Source organism: Solanum lycopersicum, chromosome 8 (assembly GCF_036512215.1).
Source record: "Solanum lycopersicum chromosome 8, SLM_r2.1".
Classification (NCBI taxonomy): domain Eukaryota; kingdom Viridiplantae; phylum Streptophyta; class Magnoliopsida; order Solanales; family Solanaceae; genus Solanum; species Solanum lycopersicum.
In genome coordinates this window covers 37,128,405-37,148,949 of record NC_090807.1, presented here as the reverse complement: position 1 = coordinate 37,148,949, position 20,545 = coordinate 37,128,405, and the positions used below count along the sequence as shown (strand labels likewise).

The following is a 20,545-nucleotide window of genomic DNA, read 5'->3' as shown; positions in this document are numbered from 1 at the left end:
TCAATCCACCCATACTCCTACCCTGCACAACCTTAAACCCGCCCACCCCACATCCATTGACATCTCTAAATGAAAGATCTTCATTCGACTGGTTTTGTAAAATGTAAAATCTTCAATTACTATATCCAACTTCTCTTTTCAAACAGATAACCTAATCCCATTTACTATTTTACTATTAATTTATTAATAAATACCCTACTTGCCGACATACCTTTTTTAGAAACAATAGAGCACATGTAGAAACAAGAAGTTCCAATAACATGGTTCCAAAAAGAGGCAGCAACAAAGAAGGATCTTCAAAGTGCAGGAGGAAAACTTGAATTTGATGAAGAATTGAGAATTGCTTTACATTTTAGAATAGGATTTACTTTCCTTTTTTCCTTTTCTTAGATAGATGCACTTTCCCTTTTTCTTGTTTCCAGACATCACTTCAGTTAATACAAATAGCCCTATGGGGACTTGTCTTTAAAAAAAAAATCTCTTTTAGGCTTTCTGTAGGCCATCACCTCACACAACAATAACCTATAAGGAAAAAAATTTAAGAAAATATAAAAAATAACACCATGCACCATTTCTGATACGAGCAAGTTAACAGCCAAGGGGTCTAGCACCTAAAATGCTAATGTCCAAGGGATGGGGGGCCATTACGTTGTCAATCTTCACTCTAAAAAATAAAATGGTACTGTCTATGGCACATCTAGTTGATTTAAGCATAGTACTTTAAGCTGGCTTTCTTCTTCGCCTGAACCTGAATAATGCCTTCATTGAAATCTTCATGGGTAACCTGCAAAATATTACATAAAATTGACACTTACATCATGCAAATTGTAAAAAGTTGGAAACAATGCGTTTTATCCATTGTTGATTAGCTTGACCAACAACTATCAAACCCCATTGGTTGAAAACCTTTCAACATCAAGGGCATGCTTCATTTGGACTGGTGTCTGAATTAAATTACCACTTGAAGGTCCTAACTAGTTCGTCATAAACTAAAAAATTACAAGTGAACTACATGATTATACAACTTATGGGAAGAAGAATCTGACATTTGACAAAAAAAAATCTCTTTTAGACAAACACAGCCCTTACAAACGTTTTTCAACTTTTCACACAACGTTCACAGGTAGTAGAATAAGCAGATCACATTTCACGAACAAATGTGTATGATACTTCTCAGTAGATATTTGCCATGTTCAAGTTATTCAGATTCTTAATTTATGGCATGTTTAATTAATTCAAACATCTTCAGTTTTTCAGGCCAACTAACATGATGATCATATGCAAGAAACATGGCAGCTAATGGTTGTTTCTGTTTTTTTTTTGTTTTCATAGATCTGTCTTGTCCTGAATTAAATTAGAGAAGCTACACCACACAGATCAAATATCATAGCCAAAATATCATCCCCAACAGTGTGTTAATGTACACATGGAGCAGCCACAAATGCTAGAGAAAGCAAGGAGAAAGGCAGACCTCAGTGGCATCACGTCGGAGTGCTAACATGCCTGCCTCAACACATAAAGCTTTTAATTGATCCCCGTTAAAATCATCTGTAGATCGAGCTAACTCCTCAAAGTTGACATCAGGGTGAACATTCATCTTTCTAGAGTGAATCTGCAATGTCAGTAAAGAGCCAAACATTAAACCAAAATCACTGAAGATCTTATTTCCTTTATTCATGAAAAGAGGCAGCATTTATAGACCACTTGTTGTTCTTTCTTTATTAAGCCAGCAAGGGTAATAGAATTGAAGTCAAAAAAGTTTAGAGAAAGACCTACCTGCAAGATTCGAGCCCTAGCTTCCTCTGTAGGATGGGGGAACTCAATCTTACGATCTAATCGACCAGATCGCATCAAAGCAGGATCCAAAATATCAGCTCGGTTTGTTGCTGCATTCACCTGAAGTAAAGGAAAGAGACCAATACAGTTCACTCAAATTGTAGAGAACCAGAATAGTTAAAATCACTTTCACTAGTAAAGTTACCAAATCAACCGATTTGCAGCTAAACTTTACAACCCCAATAACAAATACCATAAAAATTGGGAAGGGGAAATTGCTCTCAGTGTCCAAACTAGTTTAAAGTGGGCAGAAGTATAAAGATATGGTTAGGCAGGAGAAAAAACCTTTATCCGATCATCACTGCTGAAACCATCAAGCTGATTAAGTAACTCCAACATAGTTCTTTGGACCACTCGATCACCACTAACTTCACTGGGATCAAACAACATAAAGTGACGATCTGTCAGTACACATCTTATAAGGAGGTTGAGTGAAACTTCTTTTATCAAGCACAAAGTTTTCATTTTCTCGGTCATAACATATATTAAGCGTCTGCATACTATTTTCTTTTTTTTGTGTGTAAGATTCAAACATTTTCAAGTGAGAAGAACATCAGCAAGAGCACATCTAATATGAGGTTTAGAGTGAAATTCCACTAGTAAAAAAAGTGATTCTTTTTTCAGTCATAACATAAAGAAAGAGTCGGCATATTATATGTATGTGAGAAAGATTCAAACATTTGTAAGTGAAGAACATCAGCAACATGGTTAGCTATCAAATCGCTTTGTGCCTATAGCATCAATCTCATCAATAAAAATGCTGCACGGTGATTTCTCCTTTGCCAGCTGGAAAGCATCACGAACAAGTTTCGCCCCATCTCCGATGAACATCTATATTTAGTACAAGGTTCCTTTGATAAGCAGTAGAGATGAGAGAGCTGTTTTATGCACTAATTGGGTAGCTAACGTCAGAATGCAAAACAATTAAATCATAAACTTCAAAATGCAAATTATATGTCATGATATGTAGTTCTCTTTCAGAAACTATTTGCTCTAGTCAATCAATTTATGGAAAATTAGCTCGACACATCCAATATGGATAGCTAGTTATGCCTATTCCATGTTGCGAAAGTCTTCACGTATAATGTTAATGATGAATCTCACTGGCAACAAGATAAAGAGTGTTTCCACTCCGGATATATGGATAACTAGGAGATGGTTGCTTGACACCCAAATCATGCCCTGGACATAAACCAGAGACCAATATAAAAGTCAAATGCATGAGAGTGAACTCTCGTCCTTGTGTATTTAGGGATCGTTTGGTTTGAATATTAGTAATAATGGGAATTGGAATAAGTTATGTTGGGCTTATTTATGATGGGAAAATTATGCTGAAATTATTTCTTATTGAGTGTTCAATTTGTTGTATTCAAAATGATATACATTACATAAATTTTAAAAACAAGTTGTTTGTTTACAAAATTACCCTTCACTTTGTTTAATTTTTTATATTTTCTTTGCAAGCTTTAGTTGTCCATTTTGAAAAAAAAAACTTCAATTTTATTTAGCTTAAATATTTTTGTTTATGCATTCCCATGATAAGAACCATATGTATCTAAAAACAATTCTTTTTTCTTATTTCGCTTAAAATAGAACTTCCCTCTTATGTTTGTTAAAGAGAATAAATATTTATGAGAAATCAAAACATAAATAAACATAAAAATTAGTCAAATAAATTCATGAATTAAAATTATATTTATATACTGTAATTTTTTGATAGAAAAATATGAATAATTATCATAAAAATTAGGAATAATGAATATTATTATACATGGTATTAAAAATAATGTAAATATACATAAATATGAAAAATGATGTATAAAAAGGATTTAAAGGGATATATTTGTCATTTTGTATATTTTATCGTGGGATAAGTTATCCCGGAATTACTATACCACCCAATAGAAGGAATGACTTATCCTCGTAGTAATACTTAATCCTGGGTAAGTTATCCCAAGCTTTGCAACTAAGTAAGGAAATAAAGGATACTTACAATTTATCCTGCAATTAACTCCTTTATCCATCACACCAAACAACCCTTTACAGATACACAGGTTGCTTGATTTACTTTTGCTCCTAATCCCATAGATTACCATCCAAGTAAAATGCATAGTTCTTGTTCCACCACCTAAGTAGTTGTCTTACACTACTAGCATGTTGCCTAATGACCTAGACATATTCTAAGGTGGCACTTGTTTTCAAGTTCGCAAACTAACTTCCTGAGTTTCGAGGTAAGTGTTTGTTTGAGTTGTTTGCAAAGTAACATCTTTTTCTAACACTTTGTTTGGATCAGTGTTATGCATTGTTTCATAATGTATTGTATTGTATTGTACTGTACTATATTGTACTGTATTGTATGGTAGGTACAATGTTTGGCTAGATTGTATTGTTTGTTGTTATTTAATAACATTTTAATTATTTTGTTTGATTGTATCGTACTGTATTGCAATTTATAAATTTACTTAAATATCCTTAATTATTCTAAGTAGGAGGTTGACTAGATTTAAATAATTAAGGTAAAGGATAAAATATTATTTTGAAATATTATGTAAATATATAATTGAAAAAAGAAATTAAGAAACAATAGGAACACACCAAATTGGTTGTTCCATAAAATAGGAGTTTTCATTGTTACGTAACAACGAAATTTAACAATACAGTTTAAATAACAATCAAAACAAACATTGTAAATATAGTAACAATACAGTACAATACAATAGATAACAATGATTCAAACATAGTGTAAGTTCTAAAATTCAAAATTCAAATCCCTTAAGATCTCCAAAAAAAAAATAGATATATCAATTGAAAAGGGTTTAATAGGGATTCATGCAAGTGGAATGGTGGACTAAATGCAAGTGAATCGAACACATCAAGCTTTTGACAAGATCATCAGTAAGTTCGACATGAGAACCATCTAGGATCCTACTATATATAATAGTGTTAACAGGCATTCTAGACCAACTATTTGTCTCATTTGCAAGGAAAGAAGAAAACACGGATACATTACTTATAAAATATTAAATATAACAAAAGGGGATAAGAGGTACATGAACAACTTGCACATGCAGAGTATCTCCAGTTAGTTGACACAATTAATCACAACAAACAAACACCGAAAGTAGAAGAAATTCACCTGCACAAGCTGTGGCCCTGCTAGCCTAAGAGAAGTGGCATTTGTCTGTGCAGCACAAGCTCGGGCCATGAGATTTTTCCCAGTCCCAGGAGGCCCATACAAAAGGACTCCTTTTGGAGAACGAACGCCTAATTTCTGGAACCGTTCTTTGTGCGTCATAGGCAAAACAATTGCCTCTACGAGTTCTTGAATCTGTTTCTCCAGGCCTCCAATATCATTGTCGTCTTCAGTTCGTTTTTCATGAACTTCCATTGCCTTCACCCGTGAATCATATTCAGATGGCAAAGTGTCTAATATCAGATAACTATCTTTGTTTACTCCGACCAGATCACTAGGCTTTAAATTGTCCGGGTCAACAAGGCCAACAACAGGCAGAAAAATTGTCTACAATCGGCAAGAAGAAAGGAGGACTTCAATTAGCAGAATAACTTTGCTGAAATGAAATGACTTTCGTGGAGCACAAGGACTCAGTTATGAAGTTCAACAATAAAAAGGATATAAATGCCAAAGAGGCTTTGGGAGGATAAATTAAAAGAACACTAATTAGAAGACAAAAGTTTCGCCAGTTACAAATCACAAATATAGTAACATAGCATTATGGGTAACAACTTACCTGGCGCGTGGATGTTTTCAGAACTACATATTTGCCCTTCCTTTGTGAGTCGAGATCAATATTTGCACCATCCTCCTCATCCTCTTTCTCTGGATTCATTTCCAAAATCTGAAAAGATAAGGATCAAGTTAGTGCCTCAAAGTTAACTTCCTTATACCCTCTTTGCATAAACCCCCTTCCTGAACAGAAGTAAAAAACAAAACAAAATATAAAGAAAAAGAGAAAGGATTCATAGACCTGTTTGAATGGGCTTATAGCTTATGGTTTATAAGCCAAAAGTCATAAATTATAATTGATTTCTAACTTATGGTTTTTGGCTTGCTATAGTCATACGTCGGGATTGATTTCTAATTTATAGCGTTTGACTTACTTTAGACATAAGTTGGGATTGATTTCTAACTTATAGTTTTTGGTTTACTTTTTGTTATTTTGGCTTAAAACAAGTGCTTAAAAACACTTTTAAATTTTACCCAAACACTACAAAAATGCTTAAAAGCACCTAAAATAAGTTTATCCAAACATGTTTATAATACTATGTACAAACATATTGTCTTCCCCAAGGTCTTATAGGCAATTTGATTTCTAAAATCACATGAACAAAAATGTCAAAATATGCCATAAACATATACCCTTAATAAATCGAAAAGATCACTTTCAATTTTCAATAAGCAGGAATAGTAGACATTGCAAGGAAAACCTCTTTATATATTGTAAAAGGGAAAATGCACAAGTACCCCCTCAACCTATGTATGAAATTCCAGAGTCACATTTATACTATAATAAGGTCCTATACCCCCTGAACTTATTTTATAAGTAATTTTCTACCCCTTTTGGGCCTAAGTGACATTAATTTGAAATAAAATCAATCAGCATTAGACCCACAAAATAGTGCCACGTAGGCCAAAAGGGGTAGAAAAATATTAATAAAATAAGTTCAGGGAGTAACACGACCTTAGTATAGTATAAGTGTCTCTGAGATTTCGGGCATAGGTTGAGGGAGTACTTGTGCATTATCCCATTGTAAAACAAACAATTTATCATCAACTCTCTCCTCTCTCTGCTAGCACCAATTAGTGTTTTTCTAGTTCTGATAAAAGTAAATATAATATAATTTAACTTTTACAAACAAAAATTAATTGTACTAATAAAACATATTTTCATGATCCTTTTAACACATTATTTCACAAAAAGCATGCAAGAAACATTCAATATTAATTATGATAAAACTCAATTAAATTAGTATATAATATAAACAAACAATAAAAACAGAAAATAAAAGATAATTAAAAGAGTAAAGAAAATGGTACAGTAAAAATTTGGAACTCTGATAATCTTAAATGTTAGCAGAACTTTTTTTCTTAGTCTAAGGCTTTTTCCTATCATGAATTGTTGACATTTATGCTTTCATAAAATATAATAATAACATATATTTTGCTTCTCATAATTATTTATTGAAAAAATGGATATGGAAATAAATAATAATAAATAAATAATTTTTTTAAAAAAAGATATGAAAAGATCAACAAACTTCACCATGCCACAAAAAATTTCTTCTCAGAGCATTTATTCTTTCTTCCTCGGTTCCACCTTTGCAGGAAGGTGAAAAACATACATTAAGTTGGTAGTGCATCCAAGAAAGGGTTGATCAACAATGATCTACCACCTCTTGATAAATATTTGAGGATTCCACCTAGACAATCTTTTCTCACATCTTTCCACTACATTCCAGATCTCTTTGAATTGGCTTTTGACACCCAAAAGCATACCCAAGTATGTTGAGGGTAATTGTCCTATTTCTCCACCCAAAACATCCAAGCGATGTTGTATTTTGGGCACAACATTGATTGGAAAGATGTGACTCTTTCTCTAACTAAAGTGCAACCCTGATACCAACTCAAAAAGTATGAGGATTATCCTCAAAAGCTTTAGTTGGTTGTCTTCTGCATCACAAAAAATCAAAGTCATCTACATATTGCTTATTGAATATGGGTGATTTACAATTTAGTATTCACTTCTTTGTCCACATTAAAGCCCCTTACATCATTTTCATGAGTTGTTTAAATCATACTATGCCTTCAATGATTAGTAAATATAGAAAGGTGAGACTTGAGAGTGGCTTGTCTCAAGCCTCTAATTTCTGGAAAGAAACCTTTAAGAGAACCATTTATGAGTATTGAGAACCTGACAGAGTGCTAATGTAGAACCTCATCCATCTAACACACTTCCTCTAAAAACCCATACTACGTAAAATTTCAAGCAAATACTCCTAACTAACATGATCATATGCCTTCTCTATGTCCAATTTACACATTATGCCTGGGGTTTTATTCTTCAATCATGAGTCTCGACATTCGTTTGCAATGAGAGCAACATCAGTAATCTGTCTTCCTTTTAGAAAGACCATTTGTTGAGTGTTTACCAACTTTGGCATCACCTTTTTTAGCCTCTCTGTAAGAATTTCGGTAATCAGCTTGTAGCCACTTCCAATCAAACTAATCAGTCTGAAATCTCTCTATTTTCTTGGCTCCATGATTCTCGGGGATGAGTGCAATGTAAGTTGTATTGAGGCTCTTTTCAAAATCTTCCCGATAATGGAAGTTCTAAATAGTACCCATCACATCCCCCCATTAAAATTTCCAACACTAAATGAAAAAACTCCTAGGCCTCATTTGTTTGCACTTAAATCTAAATGGTTAGACATTAGGTCATTAAGTGCTTTTTTTTTCTACCTGAAGATCTCTTAATGGGTCTGAAAGAGTCTGAATGAACTTGTTGTCCTTTAGACTCTTTTAAAGACACTTTCATTTTTGAGAAAATATTGTGCTCCATATTGTTTTCTTCAAAAATAATTCAAGGATCTCTCATTCTCCAACTTTATTAGTTATCCAATTATTTCCCTTAAACTTTTTATTTTTGTCCTTGTTGCTTGTTTATCAAGAATTAATAGAAGTTATTTGATTACAGATGCAAAGCAACTTCATAAATATATTTGTTGAAATCAAAACCTTTATAAATTTGTTTAAAATCATTTGAATGTATCATGTTCATTATTTATTTTAGAGAAGAGTACATGATAAACACATTATAGAAAATAAAGATGCTTCACTGATTTATTTCAGATTAGTTTGTTTTGAATTATTTATTTTGATAAAAGATGACTAAATTTTTTACTAACAATTATTCTATTATTATAGTTTATATATGTAGTCCAAGCAGTTCCATTTATTTTTATCAAACATAAAATATTTATTTATAATTCAAATATCTTAACGTTTATAAAAAAATGACATTTTTTCTAATATTTTGTTAATGTAATATTTAACTACTATTTTGTTTGAATTATACTCCATCCGACCCAATTAACGTGACACTTTTTTAATTATTGTAATACATATACATATACATATATATACATACATACATACATACATACATACATATATATATATATATATATATATATATATATATATATATATATATATATATATTTCTTCTTCAAAAGGCTTCTATAAATCTTGTTGCTCCTCCCTGTTGATCACTGCATAGGTATTCATGTTGTAAGCAGGACTACAATTTTCAGTCTCGTGTTACTTCTTATTAAATAAAAAAACCATCTGCCTCTTGATATTTGTGTTTTTGTTAATTCATTACCTACCACCATCGATATATCAATGTGATTGGCTCTCTAGTTAACATTTCCAACCCTTCGGAAGAATATACTGTTCTTATCCCCTTGCTTAATCCACAATGTCCTTGATCTTTGCCTCTAAGCTATCGTTTCCTATCTAGCATAGTCTTCAAACTCTTTAGTAAGACTTGCCATTTCAATTTCATCATCTGACAAAGGTTTGTCCTAGCGAGCATTGTCAAATATAGTAATTTTGTTAAGCAACTCCTTTCAACTTTCCTGATTTCTTTGTGCTTGGGCTCCATTCTTTTTTTTATTGAGAAAGGTTACTTTTTAGTCGGTATATCCACAGATGTACTACATCAAAGTGTAGTCCCCCTTCTAAAAGTATTACAACCTAGGAGACCTATTTGTACTTTTTGTTGCAAATAGGCTTAAACATCAAAAAAATTGTCAGTTTGTCCTAACACTTTCTGTTTGCACCAAAAATTGTAAAAAACCAGACAGTTCGTCTTAAAATTTTGCATATTACTTTGTTTTCCTTCAAAGCATCTTTGACTCTTTCCTTCCACACTGTCCATCATAGACAAACTGGTAAAATCTTCCATATCTCCTCCTTTGTTGTAGCATTGCCAACTCTTACGTAGCACTTCAATACCCCTTCAATGTTCCTTGGTTTCACTCAAGTGATTTTCCTTATACAAATGAATATTCTTCAAAGTTGGTTTGGCCATTTACAGTGTAAAAAGGACGGTTGCCTGTCTCTATTTGTTCTTCACATAGGTAGCACCTGGAACACAATTGGTATTTCCACTTCTTCATGCTTTCCTCTATCAGTACTACTTCTTTGGTCAGCAGCCATGTGAAACGACCGACCTTATATGGAATTTTTGTCCCTCATATCATCTTCCAAAGGCCACTGTTCGATCCCACTGTTTGAAGTGGTGAGATTCTTGTATGCTGAGTTCATAGAGAAAAATCCTTGTTACCTATCTTCCATCTTGCAGTATCTTATTCCTTAGTGAAGTTGTTGAGGGGCCAAGGTGTTATAGAGAGCAACAATCTTTTCCACCTCCCTGTAATTAAGATTTCTTCTATGATGAAGGTTTCATCCCTAACCTGTCCACATTTTAGCAACAGTTGCTTGTTGTTGAAAGCTTAGTAGGTGTAGATCATGGAATAATTGCTTTAATGTTCTCTGAGCTATCCACTTCTCCTCCCAAAAAGCCACTTTGACTCCACTCCCCACTTCTAAATTTATTTTGGAAAACAATTGTGTCCATAAGTTCCTAACTAATCTCCAAATACTATAACTAGTGGTGGCAAATGGGAGGGTTGCGTCAAATTTGGGCGGGTTAAAAATGACTCAACATAAATTGGGTAATAATTCTACCCACCTATGATATGGGTAAAAATGGATTGGATAACAGATGAATTGGATAAAATGCTAGTTTACTCATATTTTACCCATATATCTCTACTAAAGAATTCAACATGGAGAAATATTTTAGTCTTTTTCTAGATAAAAAATGTTGAAAATGCTTCATTTAGTTTTATTGTATCATAAAAGTAAAAAAAAATCCTAACTTTTCAATATAAAATAAATTTATGTAATAACAAGGGAAAAATATTTTTAATATCAAAGTAAATGAATAGTTGCATTTTAGGACTAAAACATGATTAATGCACTTTAAATATTAAGCAATGTCAATACTAATACATGATTTGCTTATTTTACACTATTATTTATTATCCAATATAAAATTAAACAAATATAAAAATTTAATTATATTTAACAAAAGAAATGTACATTTAAACGCCAATGACTTCACGTTTTCAATTACAGAGAAAAATAATTAGTTCACTAGAGGAACATAAAAAGGAAGAGAAGTTAAATTTTTTTAGTGATATCCTGAATTCTGAGGGAATAAAAGTTAGAAGCTTAACTCATTTGGCTAATTCATATTTTACCTATAGTTTATCCACCTATATTTTTATGGGTTGAATGTGGGTATCAAACCATATTTTACCCATGTATAAAGTCACTCACCCAACCCATTAAGATATGGACTCATTTTCTTGGCACTAACTACAACTAGAAGGAATGGTCATTGCTTTTGTAATCCATTTATCCTCCATTTCATACTTTGCACAAATAATCTCCTCCACAGTATGTTCTCTCATGTAATAAATTTCCATAACCACTTCATCATTAGGGTTTTGTTTTGCATTTTCATATTCTTGATCCCCGCTCTCCCCTTCCTTCTTGCTAATTATGGCCTCTTCCTATTTAACCAGATCAAATTATCTAGTCTTTTTTTCTTTTTTGAAAAAAATTCCTTCTTAGCACGTCTATTCTCTGGATCACCTTGTTACGGGCAGGGGTTGGGAATACTGACATCATGTATGTAGGCATTGTATCCAGAACACTATTGACTATGGTCAATCTACACCAGAGAAAGGTACTGACTCCTCCAATCGGTCAACTTTTCTTCACAGTTTTCTATCAACCCATTCCAAATCCTCGTTGATTTACTTTTGGCTCCCAAAGACATTCCTAGGTATATGGTAGGTAATTCCCCTACTCTTCCACCCATAATAGTTGCCAAATTATCCAGCTCTCTCACATCATTAATGGGGTATATGTATCTCTTCTCTTAATTGATATTTACCCCAGAAACAACTTCCAAACTAATGAAAATCACCCTTAGTATCAGCATCTGGCTCCACAAAAAAACTAGAGTGTCATCTGCATATTATAGATAAGTTATCCAGGTTGCTTATAACTCTATTGTCCACCTAAAATCCCCTGATCCACTCTTTTTCCCTAGATGTATGTACCAAGTTACTTAGACCTTCAATTGCTAGGATGAATAGGAAAGGGGATAAAGGATCACCCTGTCTCAATCTCCTTTGAGAAGAGAAAAATCCACCGGGGTCTTATTATGTTGACTGAGAACTTCTTTGTGCTAATGCAGTGTTTCACCCATCTTATCCACTTAGCTCCAAAGCCCATTCTTTGCATTATTAGTATCAAAAAGTTCCAATTCAAGTGATCATAGGCCTTCTGGATGTCAAGTTTGCACAAGATTCCAGGTTGTTTGCTTCTTCTTCTAGACTCCACACACTCATTTGCTAGAAATATTGCATCCATAATTTTGCCTTCTTTCTATGAAGGCCATTTATTGTCTGTCCACAATAATGTGGATGACCTTTTTCAATCTTTCTACCAAGAGTTTGGCTATAATCTTGTATACTCCTATTAAGCTTATAGGTCTGAAATCAATTAGCTCCATGGCATCCACTTCTTTTGAAATTAGTGCAACAAATGTAGCATTATGCTTCTTTCAAAAATTTCTTCCTTCTGAAAATTTTGAACTGCAGCCACTAAATCAGATTTGATAGTGTGTCAACACAGACTGAAAAAATACAGCAACCATCTAGCCCTGGTGCTTTGTCACCTGCATAAGATTTGATACCCCTCCAGTCTTCTGTTTCTAGATAAAGCTTTTTATAAAATGTAACCGTCTCCTCTTGTACCTCTTCACGATTGCCCAATATTTCTCCTCTCAATTTCAGCATTTTAATTGTGTTCATTCTTCTATGAGCATTTGCAGTTCTGTAGAAGAAACTAGTGTTTTTTTGCTTAACCACGTAGCCCTGGACCTCCTGAATCTGTTCTAATTCAGTTAATTATCCCAAAATATTGCTACTGAGCCCCTATGGTCCCATGAGTAGTCTTAGTGTCTTACTGTTCAAAAACTATTTGCAGAGCGAAAGCATACCATAATTATATAACATACATGAATAATAAAACACATGGCTTATGCTAGAACATAAACATTCTGAAATATAATTCAAGAATTACCTCTTGAAGTGTGAGCACATACATTCAAGCGAATCCACAAGCTAGTCCACAAACTGAATGGCTGTTCTCTGGTCTTCTACAGTAATACCAAGTTCACTTCCGAACTCTCAATACTGGGTGGGCAAGTATCGTAGATAAAGCCTACCTCCTTTCAAGAGTTAGACGACCTCTATTTATAGAGATTTCTTCCTAGTTCAAGGAGGAGAGGGACACCATGAATTTCCATAGAAAAAGTCATATTACTTCTCCCTTTCAATAGAATAGAGAAAGACACATACTTCTCCCTTTCCTTAAAATAGAGAAAGAAGCATAAGTCTCCCTTTTCCCCTTTAGAATTGGTATTGAGTTCTAGTTAAATATGGGCACGATAGAGAATTAATTATTGAGGATTTCTATTGTGGAAATAATATTTATTTTGAATTATTCTTACCAAAGTAAATTACAAATCATTCCACTTTAAATTCGTAATTGCAGTCCTCTATTTATATTTCAAAATTCCCCATAAAACACACGTGTTATTCTCATGTTAAGATTAGCGATACTAATCAACAAATTGAAGTACTAACGAATTTAATTCAATGATCAATTTCCTTTAGAGCACTACTTAACTTATTTCATGTGCCGAATCATAAATCTATGTGCAAGGTTTGACATGATGAAAACTCATAAGCTTCTAAAAAAGACATATCATCAATATGTATATCAGACATGAATTCCGCAAACTAACTTATTATTATTTCACCAATATATATTATCACCATGCAATCTACCAGGTTTATAATCCATCTTAGAATCTCACCTTTAAAAAATCAAAACGATAATTAATATATATAGATCATAACAGTTATATCAGGATTAAGAAAATGAATACATCTAATAGTTTAGAGAATATGCTTTTGTTAGTTAGTCTAAAGCTACTCTCTCTACTCAGTCGAGTTCAATGCATACAAAATGCACTAACACAAGAAGTTGGAACTATATCATTCCTATAATCAAGATAAACTTCATATAATCTTGTGCTACAATCGTACCAATGGCATTCCATTTCCCATCTTAGATTGTGAACAAAAAAATTTATACTTGTAAGAGTCGATGATTTAATCCTCCATGTATAACCTAAAACTTTATTCACTAAATCATTTATTATATAAGTAAACAACATAAACGAATCTATGATCAATCAAAATTGAAGAAAAAATATTCTATAATAAATAATATATGTTTACATGTCATATGGTGGTGAATTGTTAATATAAATGCAATTTAATCCTCCCTTCATTTTCCTTCTATCCTCGCTTCTATAAACGTAGTTTCATTTTCCAAATTCGATTTATTTTTACTAATTTCAATTTGTGTGCTGATAACATTAATCATCATTTGTCTGCATGTGTACAAACAGAAAGGGATCATGTGGCAACGTATAACACAAAAATGAAATATGTAGCAACATTATACTACATATACAACATGTGTTACCCAACAAAAAGTATGACAACATATGTCACAATTTGAATTATCATAATTTTAAAAAAAAAATTAAACTGCTTTAATTTTCATTTTCATTTTCCGTCTCTCCTCTCCTCTCTCTCCTCTCTTCTCTCTTCTATAAAACTCGTTCATAATCCAAATTTCATTTATTTTTACTAGTTTATTTCATTTTTCTTTTCTATTGTGCTCTCCAATATTCCTTCCTTCATATATCATTGTTCAGTTAATATTTTCTAAAAGTGGTTGTTTCGAGTTGCGATCATCTTCTAAAGCAAGGCGTTGTTGTTCTCATAATTTCTAGTGTATCGTTGATATATCTTCTCATGTAATATTTAATTAGGGTTTTAAATTCATGTGGTTGTAGCTCATCTTATTGCCTGTTTTGACTTGTTTTCTCACTTTTATGGTTGTAGATCATGTGTGACTTTCAATTATTTCATTTTTGTGGTTGCAGATATATAATGTCTCCTGTCAAAAGAAAACTTGATATTGATACATCTGACATAACAAAAGTCCAGAAGAAGGCTAGGTCTAAATTGCTAGGAAGAGTAACGGAGCAGTTTCTTCTTCTCAAGCAGAAGTAGAATTTTGTCAAAAATAATATGAAAAAAGAGAAGTGGTGGAGGAAGAAGATGAAAAACAAGAAAGAGTTGAGGAAGAAGAAGGGAAAATAAATTAAATTGAGGAAGGACAAGGGAAAATAAATGAAGTTGAGGAAGGACAATGGGAAAATATATAAGTAGTAGTTGTGGCACAAGAAGAAAACATAAATGAAGTTCATGAAGAAGAACAAGACCTTCATGAAGAGTTAAATGCCAGTGGTGATGATGAGATTAAAATCATCATTGCAGACACTTTCCCTGTGCCTCTGCAGCCTAATGCTAATGGTGACAACATTATTATGTCAGTCTTGGGAAAACCTTTCGTCAAATTCAGGGATATCCTCAAGAGAAATCAATTGGAAGATTTTTTCATAAATAGTTGTTACGGTCATTTTCTTGATTTACCCATTGATATAATTCCACGTTTTCAAATCACCATTGTGTATGAACTTCTGAAAAGAAGGGTCATTTTTAAAAATCCCAATAAAAAGGATGAGATTGTAACTAATTATTGTGGCATGCCAGTTTTCTTTGGCATAAGAGAGTTTGCCATAGTTACATGGCTAAAATGTTATCCTCCTCTGGTGCCCATCCCTGAATACATTGTTAAAAAAAACCACGAAGAAGACAGAAAGGAGTAGCAAAAGCAGGACAACAGTCACTGCGGAGCAGGACTTGATGTCCCTTGTTGGCAAAAACTTTGAAAATTCTGACTTACTAAATTTGTTGGAACGAGTCGATACACCAAGGAAGCACAAGGACTCATTGTGCTTACTTTGGTTTACACATAATATACTTTTTCCGAAGGATCCATACAACAACATAATATTTAAATATATCAATTTGTGTCAGGATATTGAGACTTTCAACAACTACCCTTGGAGTCATGAGAGCTTTCATGTAACTCTTGACTACTTATTGAAGCCTTTAGGAGAAAAGACCAGTAACTTGTTTGAGTTTTCATGGACTTTCATAGTAAAACTGAATGTTCTTAATATTTTTATATTATATTAAGTAATAATTCAACATTTGATTATTGACATGTTTTTCTTTTTACAGGCCTGGGCATTTGAAGTCATTCTTTATTTGACCTATCAAGTAATTGCTGAAGAACAGAAATTATCTCCAAGGATGTTGAGATGGTTAATAGCAAGAACAAAAAACACCAAAGATGGGCATATTCCAGATCTCTTTAACCCTCCTTTTGATGCAATAAGTTATTATTAGTATATTACATGCATATGTTGCTATAGATGAATCTTATATTGCTACAGATGATTCATCTGTCTCAACATCTGACACAAGTATTACCACAAATGATTCGTCTATTGCAACATGTATCACAAATGTTTCTATGGATGATTCATCTATTGCGATATGTTACACAAATGTTGCTACAGATGCCCATATCTGTCAACCTATCATACATCTGTAGCAACATATGACACATATGTGGCAACATATCACGCATCTGTATCAATAAATGACATTTTTGTGGAACCATATGACCCAAATATTCTTACTGATGACTCAGTTTTATAATTGTAGGTTGTGCATCCATGGATTACCCCAACAGAAGAGGAATTGCAAATTTCATATCTAATTACTCTAGGGTTGGTTGAAACCATTTCTGATCCTGTTGTGGATAGAATTAAAATAGTGTTGGCTGGAGCAACAACAATCAAAAGAGATAGAGTTGTTAATGAAATCGTTAATGAATTAGTTGTTTATGATGGTGTTGGTGCTGGATATGGTGCTACTGCTGGTGCTGGTGTAGGACAACATAAAGGGGCTACCTCTTGTATAAGATGTCGTGGCTTTCTCTATGAGAAGTGCAAGAAACATGATGAAGATTCTATCATGTTTCTTCAAACATTGAGTCAAGTTGTCAATGAATTCAAAAACAAGAGGGGGGGGGGTGAAGGAGTACAAAAAGAATGTTCGGCATCCATATACTCCATAAGGAAAGAGGAGGAAAGAATCATTTGCCAAGGCAATACAAAATTTGAAGAAGAAGATGTTTGGAGAAATTCCAAGGGACCTAATGGAGGAAGTGAAGGAGTACAGAAAGTTGAATATTTACAAGCGTGTGACTGTAGCAAAAAAAACCAAAGTGTTGAGTGTGACGAGTTCAAAGGATATTCGAATAGAATATGACATGCATGTTTTAACCGAACAAAATTTCAGGAACATACAAGCACAAAATTTTGGTGGGAAGACTAGGTAAGTCTACATTTTATAATGCACGTTTCTTTTATCTTTTGATTGAATACTCTTCTTTACAATTTAATATTATTTTTTATTTCAATATATTTACGAAATCCTTAACCTCATGTGTTAGAGACATGTGACATACCCGGACTACTATGATCCCAGAGATAGAATCCTGGATCTCAACCTCTATACTAACTTCCAAAAAAGATATGAAGAAATGAGCGATGAGGCAACAACGGTTGGTGGTAGAAGCATTAAACATATAGTAGATGAATTTGCATTGGATGAAGATATGATTGACTATGTCAGGGGTATTAGGCCATATCTTGGAGGCATGGATTGGATTGATGCAAAAAGAATTTTAACAGTCATGAACACGGATAATATACATTTTGTGACTCTAGAGATTCTGTTACACGAGGTCGCATGAATGTTTGACTGCAACCTGATGGTTATGAAACATGACAAGTTTTTGACACACATACAACCTGTCTTCGAGTTGCTGCCAAATAGTTGAAGCAAAGTGGAATAATGGTAACATTTGCCAGAAAAGCTGCTCACTGAACCATGGGAATTTTAAGGTCGAATGGAACCCATGGTAAAAAATGCACTGGATCGGCTTGCGGGTCATATTTCCTTGCATTGATTGAGCATTTGGTTAGAGGGATAAAATTCTATCTCCCAAAACACTGTTATGTGACAATCTAATTGAACGGATGCAATATGTTTGAGCTTATGGGATGATATCTCAAAGCTTAGACCCTTGAGAATGTGTTGTAATTAAAGACAATGTTTTATTTTATCAATTATGTTGTTTTATTTTTTCTTATATAGTAGATGTGGAACTATTTTGGTCATCTGTAGCAACATTTCTGGCATATGTTGCTACAGATGATTCGTTTATCGCAACATGTGACACAAATGTTTAGACAAATTTGTCAACACATCACATATCTGCAACAACATATGACCCTTATGCAATGACATTTGAGGCATATGTAGCAACATACGCCTCAAATGTTTGTTTTTTGGCCTCATATGGTCATTTGTAGCAAAATTTGTGGCATATGTTTCTACAGATGATTCGATCACAACATGTGACATAAATGTTGAGACAGATTTGTCAACCCATCACACATCTGTAGCAACATATGACTCATATGTGGAGACATTTGAGGCATATGTAGCAACATACGCCTTAAATGTTTGTTTCATTGGCCTCGTATGGTCATCTGTAGCAACATTTGTGACATATGTTGCTACAGATGATTTATCTATCGCATAATGTGACACAAATATTGAGACAGATTTTTCAACCCGTTACACATCTACAAAAACATATGACCCATATGTGGCAACATTTGAGGCATATGTAGCAATAAATGATATATATGTGTAAATTTGTTGTTTAATCAGGAGTGCACAACGTTTATTTAGTTCCACAACTATGATAATTTTAATGGTGGTACACAACTACATAATAATTTTGTATCCTCTACAAAATTCTTCTTGGAAATGCTTAAAAGTATAAGAAAAAAAAAAGAAAGAACACCAAGATTAGCTTCCACATGCTACAACATTTGGTCTTCGTCTTCTCCTTCGTCCCCATTCCGTACTTCTTTTAGTATGACTTTCATCATAAACCCTAAATCCTAAACTCTAAACCCAACAGTTTCCAACTCCTTAATTTTGTTACCCAATCTGAGAATAACGAACTTGGATCATATATCAACATCTTCACGATACCTCAATCTAAAGAAGTTGCATGCATTCTCCAAACATACACAACAAAAAGAAATAAATTTGAATTAAAATAAATAAATAAAGAGATCTGAAGTCTCCAAAGACTGTAGAAATGAATATACACAATAGCGTGGACAAGACCAAAATCTTTGACCTGGATTGTCCTTTGACCATGAAGTTTACATTGACCGTAAGTCTCCATGTTTGCAGTACATTTTCACATTCAACATAGTATCATTTTCATCATCACAGATTTGATTGAGTATTTCATTTGACATCATATCAAATCACAAAAAATCAATCTAATAAAAATCAATTTAATGTTGCGTGTTCAAAAATTAATAGAGAAGACTAACTATAAATCAAATAATATCCCTCATTACATCCATACAAAGCGAGAGGTGTTATCGGAGAGAGAGAGGAGAGAGAAAAAAAGCACCAAAACTGAAGCGGCAAGGATGAAAAGATTTGAAAACCATATTCTTGAAATGAAAATGAAAACCAATATATATATATATATATATATATATATATATATATATATATATATATAATGGGATGGAAAGAGTAATCTTTTAGTACTTGTGGATTTCGATAGGCACAAACATCTAGCACATGAACAATCCACTAAAATGTTATTGTCGGATCAATCAAGCAATACTAGAGTTATCATTACACGAACAAAGTGACTATTTTATGTAAAGTATGGTAGGTAAATACTAAACTGGATTTTGATGGACTTGGACATAGAATTGGTATAATTGGGCTAAGGTGTTAAGCTTAAGAAAATGGTAAAGTTAAAGACTTAAGTTAATTAAAATTGAAAAAAATATATATATTTTATTGATAAATAATATATAAATAATTATGAATATAAATTTTAATATCTAATTCATCAATTTGGTTTTATTATTGTCACGACCCAAATCCGGGCCGCGACTGGCACCCACACTTACCCTCCTATGTGAGCGAACCAACCAATCTAAACCTTAACATTTCAATATAATATCAACATAAAGTAATGCGGAAGACTTAAACTTATTAATAAAATCAATAACTATTATTATCCCCAAAATCTGGAAGTCATCATCACAAGAACATCTACGATCAAACGACTAAACTAAGAGTATTCTAAAAGCTAAAAATACATAAGAAGCTAGTCCATGTCGGAAGTTCAAGGCATCAAGACTTGAAGAAGAAGATCCAGTCCAAGCTAGAAGCATTAGCTCACCCTGAATCTCCGATGTAGTAAGACTGGCTTGAATTACTGTTGAGTTGAAGACGATGACACGTTTGCTGCACTCCACAAATAAACAAGAAGAAAACATAAAAGTAGGGGTCAGTACAAAACACGGGTACTGAGTAGATATCATCGGCCAACTCAAAATAGGGAACAGTATATATCAAATAATAT

The 20,545-nt window shown here is 33.1% G+C and overlaps 1 protein-coding gene across 1 annotated transcript; it reads right to left on the bottom strand.

Moving 5' to 3' along the window:
* Positions 1-65: 65 nt before the first annotated feature.
* LOC101246945 (26S proteasome regulatory subunit 6A homolog) lies at positions 66-12,798 on the bottom strand. Its single transcript, XM_004244823.5, has 11 exons — positions 12,648-12,798; positions 11,889-11,965; positions 11,363-11,502; positions 5,743-5,764; positions 5,586-5,693; positions 4,973-5,356; positions 2,552-2,667; positions 2,122-2,212; positions 1,777-1,896; positions 1,472-1,612; positions 66-784 (listed from the first exon to the last, which is right to left on the bottom strand). The coding sequence occupies exons 1-11, from the start codon at positions 12,796-12,798 to the stop codon at positions 707-709; spliced, it is 1,428 nt and encodes a 475-aa protein (XP_004244871.1). The 3' UTR covers positions 66-706.
* Between the last annotated feature and the right edge of the window lie 7,747 nt (positions 12,799-20,545).

Bases quoted from the DNA above. Each gene is read 5' to 3' on its own strand.
- LOC101246945 (XM_004244823.5), bottom strand. From the start codon at position 12,798: ATGCTGAAATTGAGAGGAGAAATATTGGGCAATCGTGAAGAGGTACAA. The intron at 11,503-11,888 runs GTAAATATCAAT...CTGGTTAAATAG, and splicing joins GTTTGGAAGTTGTTTCTGGG to GAAGAGGCCATAATTAGCAA. The intron at 5,765-11,362 runs GTATGAAATGGA...ACTTCTGTTCAG, and splicing joins GAGGAGATTATTTGTGCAAA to GAAGGGGGTTTATGCAAAGA.